The sequence below is a fragment of the Pteropus vampyrus genome, unplaced genomic scaffold (assembly GCF_000151845.1).
Source record: "Pteropus vampyrus isolate Shadow unplaced genomic scaffold, Pvam_2.0 Scaffold361, whole genome shotgun sequence".
Classification (NCBI taxonomy): domain Eukaryota; kingdom Metazoa; phylum Chordata; class Mammalia; order Chiroptera; family Pteropodidae; genus Pteropus; species Pteropus vampyrus.
The window spans coordinates 798526-807203 of NW_011889142.1; the positions used below are offsets into that span (position 1 = coordinate 798526).

Sequence of the window (8678 nt, forward strand, 5' to 3'; positions counted from 1 at the left end):
AGACCTTGGTATTAGAGCTAGCCACTATACCCATATCTCTACTACTCTACCTCGTGAAAGAACTGTTTTAGCAAACTTGGGATCTGAGTGGCAGGTAGTCTCCCTATCTCCCAGCTCCCTGGAGTCAAATGGCTCTTCTGGGTAGTTTTTTGTTAGATGGTGAAAATAGGCAGATCTCATTTTCCACAGCTCTGTGTTGTAGAAGGCCTATATTAAATGGGTGGTAACAGCAAGGCTGCATCCACTTCTCTACCCCTAACTTCTGCAAAACTGGCAGGACATCTGGTGAAGAGTGCGGCTCCCTTTTCTGACACACATCTGTGTTATGGGAGAGCTGATATACTTGGCTTGACGACTGAGTTGCAGTTTCTATCTTCCCAGCTTCCTAGGGCAGATGTATTCTGGGTAGATTTGACAAATAGTGAATATTAGCAGATCCTATCTTCCCTGCGTCTGAGCTAAAAACAAATCCACAGCTAACATCATACTAAATTGTGAAAGGCTGAAAGCTTTTTCTTTAAGACAGGAAGTAGACGATGGTCACCTTTGCCACTTCTATTCAATGTATTACTGGAAATGCTAGACAGAGCAGTTAGGCAAGAAAAGAAATAAAGGGCATCCAAATCAGAAAGAAAGAAGTAAAGTCATTTCTGTTTATAGGTGAGATTATCTTATGTGTGGAAACCCCTAAAGAATCTACAAAAAGTCTGTCAGAGCTAACAAATTCAGCAATGTTTCAGGATACAAAATCAACATGCGAAATTCAGTTGTATTTCCAAAGAACAGCGAACAATTCAAAAAAGAAATTAAGGAAACAATTATATTTATAATAGCATCAAAAAGAATAACATACTTAATAAAGTTAAGCAAGGAGGTGAAAGATTGGTACACAGAAAACTATAAAATATTGCTGAAAGAAATTAAAGACCAAAATGTGAAGACATCCTGATTTCATAGATTAGAAGACTTAATATTGTTATAATGATGACATTATCCAAAACGATCTATGGATTCAATGTAATCCTTATCAGAATCCTGGTGACATTTTTGTAGAAATAGAAAAACCAATCTTAAAATTCATATGGAATCTCAAGAGACCTCTATTAGCTAAAACAATCTTGAAAATGAACAAATTTTCTTATTTGTTCACATTCCTGATTTCAAAGCCTACCACAAAGCAGCAGTAACCAAAAAAATATGCTACTGGCATAAAGACAGACATATAGACCACTGGAACAGAATAGAGAGCCCAGAAGTAAACTATCAAATACATGGTCAACTGATTTTCAACAAGAGTGCCAACCATTCAATGGAGGAAAAGGACAGTCATTTCAATAAATGCTGCAAGGATACTGGATATCCATCCGCAAAAGAATTAAGTTGGATTTTAAGCTTACAGCATATACAAAAATTGACTCAAAATGGGTCAAAGAACTAAACATAAGAGCAAAAACCATAAAAGTCTTAGAAGAAAACGTAGGAGACCATCTTCGCGACATTAGATTTTTCAATAATTTCTTGAATATGATACCAAAAAGCAGAGGCAAAAAAGGGGAAAATAGTTTAATTAGACTTTATCAAAATTAACAACTTGTATGCATCAAATGACACTATCAAGAGAGTGAAAAGACAATCTACAGAATCGGAGAAAATATTTGCAATTCATATATCTCATAAAGGATTAATAACAAGAATATATGGACTCCCACAACTCAACAATAAACAATCTAGTTACAAAACGGGCAAAGTAAGTACCTGATATACAAATGGCCAATAAGCAAATGTAAAAATGTGTAACATCACTAGTCATTAGGGAAATATAAATCAAAACCACAGTGAAATACCACTTCACACCCATTACGGTGGCTATTATTAATAAAATGAAAAATAATGAATGCTGGTAAGGATCTGGAGAAACTGGAATCCTTGTACATTGCTTATGGGAATGTAAAATGGTACTGCTCCAATGGAAAATGGTTTTGTGGCTCCTCAAAAAGCTAGACAATTATCATATAATTCAGAAATTCTATTCCTAGATATATACCCAATGGAATTGAAACCAAGGACTTGAATAGATGCTTGTATGGCAATGGTGAATGCAGTGTTATTTACAATAGCCTAAAGGTGGAAAGAATTCATATGTCCATCAACAGATGAGTGGAGAAACGATATATTGTATATACATAGAATGGACTGCTATTTAGTCATAAAAAGGAATAAAGTTCTGAAACATGCTATGATATAGAGATGAACTTTGAAGACATTATGCTAAGAGAAATAAGCTAAGTGAAATAATGCCAGGACATATATGGAATTATTCTACTTATATGAGGTATCTAGGATAGGTAAATGTGTAGAGACGGAAAGTAGATTAGAAGTTACCAGAGCCTGAGAGGAGGGGAAACAAGGAGTTATTACTTATAATGGCTAAAACGTTTCTGTTGGGGTAATGGAAAAGATTTGGAAATAGATAGTGGTAATGGTTACACAACACTGAATATAATTAATGCAACTGAATAGTACATTTAAAGATGTTTAAAATGCTAAATTTTATGTTATGTGTATTTTACCACAATAGAAAATTTTCAAAAATTCCAGTACATACTAGAAATCAAGAAAGAATGTCATCAGCTGACCAAAAATATATGGAGTTTCTGCATGACAGATGATCCTACACTGAAATAAAAAGAATAAACTCAAAAAATTAAAGGTTGACTGCTGAATCTTCTTATGGAGGTACAGAAGCCTGGAAAAGAAGCAAAGATGGATTAGAAGTAACTTTAAATGGGCACAGCAAGGAGGACACATGCACAAAAACAGGAATTCAGATTTTCACAATAAAGGAATTTAACATGCCACGCTATATCAGAAATAAAAAAGAACTAAAGGAAATTATGCTGCCAATGTCTCATTAACTAGAGAATATCTACAAGGAGACAGAATTAAAAAGAACCAAATGAAATTCTGGAGTTGAGGAGTATAATAATGGAAAAAAAAACAGTATAAAGGCACAAAAGTACATTTGAAGTGGAAGAATAATCAAAGAACTTGAAGACAGATCAAAAGATATTACAAAATATCAAGAGCACAAAGAAAACACAATGATGAAAACTAAACACAGCCTCAGAGAAATGTTAGACATCATTAACTATACCAATATACCTCTATTGAGAGTACCGGGAAAAGACAAGAGCAAAAGTAAAACAGAAGAAAAATTTAATGAAATAATAGCTGAAAACTTCCCCAATTTAATGAAATATATTTATTTACACATCCAAGAGGCTCAAGAGACTCTAAGTAGCATAAACTCAAGGAGATTTATAGTAGAGACGCCACAATACAAATAGAAAGCCATGGAAAAATAGGAAATCTTGAAAACAGAAAGATGAAAAATGATTCATCACTTACGAAGAATTTACAATAAGATTAATTGCTGACTTGTCATTAGAAACAACATAAGGCAGATGACAGTAGAACAATAAATTGAAAGCAATGCAAAGAAAAAATACTGTCAGCAAACAACCTTAGATGCATCAAATTAACTTAAAAATGAAGGAGGTCAATTTAGGCATGTAAGGAGCTTAAAAGTTGTCTCTCCTGCCCACACAACAAGGAAAAAACTCTGAACCTGAAAATCAACAACTCCCCTTAGATATGTCAGAGAAGTGAGGTCACAGGACACATCATCGCCTCCCAAATTGAAAAGACAGACAGATGGACACAAAGAACAACAATTTACCAGAGTAGAAATGCAGGAGAGGGAAACTGTGAGAGCCAGGAATAGGGTAGCAGAACTTGAACTTTAATTGATGAACTGTTGTAAGTTCAATGGGGACAAGTTTCAGAGTTAAAAATTCTGAGGGGGCCTAGTCTTGCAGGAGACACCCACACTTTTATGAGTTTTATTACATGGAGCCCTATCAGGTTCTCACTGCAATTGGAGAAAAATCCTCTAATCCTTCCAGCAGTAGGGGAAAAGCAAACACTTCCAAATATGCCCAGAACATTCTGTTCGTAACAAATCCTACTCTCAGGAGAAACTACTGTCCCAGAGCCTAACCTACTGAGGTTTTTACCAGAGCCTAGCAAATCTTGAGGAAGGGAAATACACAACTCCAGCATCCCCTAGCCTTCCTGTCCCACCTAAAGGGAAAAACAAAACAAAAGAAAATCAAGAAGCACTTGTAGATGGAGAGCCCAGGAGCACAGGCTCACTAAAAAACGTAGGCCACATCACAGTACATAGAACACTCTTGGTGCCCCAAAACCTTACCATTATGTCAATAAGGCTTCTACATTATAATACAGGAATGCAACTGAAAGATGGTATCTAACAAGTCTCTAGGAAAATCTAAAGAAAATAGGCCAGAAAAAACAAGGACACAGGGGAAACTTTAGCCTCTAACGCTGACAGCTCCAACAAATAGCAAACACAGCCAGGCAAGCATAAAATCTCACTTTAAAGGCCTATTGCTTCTCTCTATTACAGTCCCTGTGGTGCAGGTGTTAATAAATATGCCAAGGGTAAACAGTTCATCAGAAAAAAAGATAGATCCTGGATAACATTCAAACGAAAAAAATCCGTTAAGTAATTGAAATTGGCTGTATTTGGATGATGAAAATCCAAATCACAATGAATGCACACTGAGACTTTAAAAATAATGGGGATAGATAGGAGTTATAGATTGGTAACTTCTAAAAGACAGACATGAAAATCTGAGAAAGAAATTTATTATCATTTTTTTAACTTATAGAAAGCCATTTGAGAACACTGTGCATTCTATGACAAACAATAAACTAAGCTCTACTGAAAGTAAAGCTCTAAGCTACCAATAGTTAACAAGGGAATCAACAAAATGTTTAACTTTTCCTTTCGAAAAGCTGTAGGAATGGCAATATTTCATTATTTGTCTTTTTGAAGTAGACATTAAGGAGGGCGAGAGAAAAGATGGAAAGAAAAATATATTAAGTACTTCTTAGGAATATTTTCGGCCTTCATGAAATCACTGTGATTTTGAATATGGTTCGGTAGGTTAATTATTATTTAAAAGTTTAAATGAAATCATCAGTGTAGTACAGGAAAAAGAAATTTAGGTAAAATAAATTAAATTTCCTCATTGGCATCAATTAAAAAGTTTAAAGATATCTTCACACTGGGGAAAACACATTTGAAGAGTAAAATAAAATTTTAAAGAAGCTGAGATTAAGATAATAGTCTTAAATTCACGAACTAACTAGCAATGTCATGTTGGAATGTTGTTTCATGTCCAAAACTAAGCAGGATTCCTGCCGCACGCCAACTTTGTAAATCACTCTCACTTCTGCCTTTCTTCAAATCAGATTAAGCTCTCCCATATACCTGTAGCTTAGAAATGCTTTAAATCACTGCTTCAGGCTTTGTTAAAAAGAATAAGTAGCCCAGTTACATTTATATTTTTTTAAGTACTCCACTAACGCTGCACTTATTTAAAATGATGGGAATCTATGATAGGTGATAAAGTGTTGCTAAAGGTTGGACAAATGATTTACTCTCTAGAATGAGGATAGCATTGTTATGAGAATGAAATTATACAACATACTTGGTACATAGCAAGAATTTAACAAATATTAGCTCTTATCGTTGTTATACAATAAAATCATTACTCACTCTTTTGTTAAGACAAATAACAGGCCACAGGCTGCAGCCCAGTGTGCAACAGCAGCAGAGACAACCACACAGCAGCCATTTCACATTGACTGGGAGAGCCTTTTTCAAGCATGCATTCACACGGCCAATGCTGGTCTTAAATTCTTCCGGGGCCACCTACAACAAGGGCATAATCTTTAACAGTTTGTGGGCAGCTTTCCACTATTTATCTCTAAACCTGAAGAAAATGTTTGTCTTATTACAAATACTGTAAGGAATTACACATGTTTAAATACATTTCTTCCTTAGTTTCCCCTATAAATATATATTACATACTCCTGGCTGATATTAGAAAGCAAAAGAATTCAATTTCATGTTTACAGAACTTATTCTGATGTTCAAAAACAATCTTCTGAAATTACCAACACTAATACGACAACAATAAAATTTGTGGTAAAGGATACCAATCGAGCAGTTTTTTTTTTTTTTTACCAAATATTCTCAATATTAAGGCAATATTGTTTATAGCCTCCACTTACTCTGGACAGAAGTTGAGTAACACTAGAAGCATAACATAACAATATCAATCTATAAACTACCAGAGGTAATGTAATTAAAATTAGACCTTGGCAATATTCCTGGATTACTTTTAAAAATGTAACTCTCAAACCTTGTCTCCCTGGAAAACTACACTAACAAAAGACAGCGAGGAGTGATTTCATTCAAAAACTGGTCTTTTTTAAAAACTTATTTGTTTTTAATTAATTAATTAATTTTTATTATGGTGATGTTGGTTGACGAAATCCAGTAAGTTTCAGGTGTACTATTTAACAGTAAAGCATATATATATATATGTGTATATATATATAGCATTGTGTGTTCACTGCCCATAGTTAGATTTCTTTCTGTCATCACATATTTGACACCCTTTTACCCCGTCTACCTCCCTTCCTCCCCCCTACCTTCTGGTAACCACTAGTCTATAGTCCATGTTCATGAGTCTCTGTTTAAAAACTGGTCTTAATATTCAGCATAAAATGGGCTTGTGACTGCTATTAAATTTTGAAAGTTGAAAGGTTCTTATATAAATTTAATATTTTTAATTACTACCTCTATTCCTGGAAGTGGCTGCTTATACTTCTCTGTAAACAATGACAAAGTCAGTATAAAGGCAAGAGCATGACAGGCATAATTAAATTTGTACAGAAAATTCTGCCTGAGGGTTATACAATTCAAAAGTATACTAAAGATAGTTTACTTTCAGTGAAATTATAGTTTTGAATCACATCACAAAAATTATTCCCTTTGCTTTAGAAAGCCACCAGACTGTAAAATCTATGGGGGGAAAAGTCCAGCATCTGGCTGTGCAAGCAAAACTTACAAACTTCTTAGGAAAAAATGCTGCTGTAAAATAAAAACCAATCAGCATGTTTGGTATCAAAAATATAGAGTTTTACAACTTTTCCAAATAAAAATTATACTAATCAATTTATTACATTTTTGTCTTTTAAAAGCCGTCTTAAAAATCAACACTATAAAACATACACTTATTAGCAGATGTTAGATACATGACCAGAATTCAGCACCATCATGAATAAAATGTTAATTATATTAGCTTTATTAATTCGTTCATTCCACCCAATAAGATTAATTGCTTAACTCATAAATTTGATTGATTTTCTTCCTAATATGTTAACCAACAATAGCTGTGAAATTGTGAAGGTCAAAACTGTATTTACATGGGGAAAGTAAACTAATCTTATTCTCCATCTAGATTGTCAGCAATATGACCTAAATACAATCAATGAGTAAAAAGAATTCCAATTAAATGACTAAATTTCAGAGGTAAATATGAAAATAAATTAAGAACCATGGCTTATAACTGAAACTAAGTAAACACTAACAGGCTAAGCACATTAGACGATAAATCAAGATCTGGACTCCAGTTACTTATTAGCTATGAAAAATCCTAGGCAAACTCATTTAATTTTTCTGAGTTTTACTTTCCCATCTATCAAATGAGAATAAAAGTCTTTGTTTTATATACCTCACAGATAATGGAAATTATACCTTAGAAAGAACCTCCTGAGTAGAATGCTTTGAAAAAGGAAATCAGGCAGGAATAAAGTGTTTTCTTTGTCGCAAAAGAAAAAAAAAAAAAAGATCTTCTTAAAAACAAGGTACCAAGTTGCTATCTTAAGATTTACCTCGAAAACAGTGATATTCGATTTCTTCTTTACCTAGTGAATCACTGAACAACCAAATAGAAGTTAAAATGAGGAAAATATGTATTTAGCTCAAATCTGTAATACATTACTATCAATTCGCTATAAATTGTGTATCCAGAAACACTAACACATTTGTAAAACATGGCAAATTTTGATATAAACTCATGTATATCATAAGATTATTAAATCTGTACATTTAAAAATTTAAGTGTTTGTAAATAGAATTTAAATTTTTATTTAAAAAATAAATTTTTAATTTAAATTTTTATTTAAAAGTGTACAATTACAGCTTTAAAAAACACATAAAAGAGTGAGGCAAAAGCCAGAAATAAATTAGACCATAAAGTAAAACTTGCTCTTTGTTTAAAAATTTATATGCCAGGTACATAACATTTGTTATAAAATCTGTCTTTCATTACACGCTTCTTGAAATGAATTAAAAACATTTCTAAAATGTGGCAATTTTCCTTCTTCCTCAACAATACTTTACACATAAAACACATATGTCTTGATCTGTACTCTCTTACCATGTGCACATTGAAAACTAAAATACTCGAGTCACTAAAAATGAGAATTCAGATTTAGAAAAAATAAGTATAGTTGACATACAATTTTATATTAGTTTCAGGTGTACAGCAGAGTGATTCGACATTTCTATATCTTACGATGTGCTCACCACGCTAAGTCTAGTAACAATCTGCTACCTTGCAAAGTTATCACATTATTATTTACTATATCTCTTCACCTTTTTCAACCATCAAACTAATAAGTTTCTGCACAGCAAAGGAAACCATCAATGAAACAGAAAGACAACCTATTAAATG

General features: G+C 33.2%; 1 protein-coding gene across 1 annotated transcript in view; it reads right to left on the bottom strand.

Annotated features, from left to right (window-relative positions):
• Positions 1-8678, bottom strand: part of CHIC1 (cysteine rich hydrophobic domain 1) — a 29956-nt gene that overhangs the window by 9038 nt on the left and 12240 nt on the right. The window contains exon 3 of the mRNA XM_011379508.2: positions 5648-5803. Coding sequence (XP_011377810.1) covers positions 5648-5803 — 156 coding nt within the window. The remainder of the gene's footprint in view (positions 1-5647; positions 5804-8678) is intronic.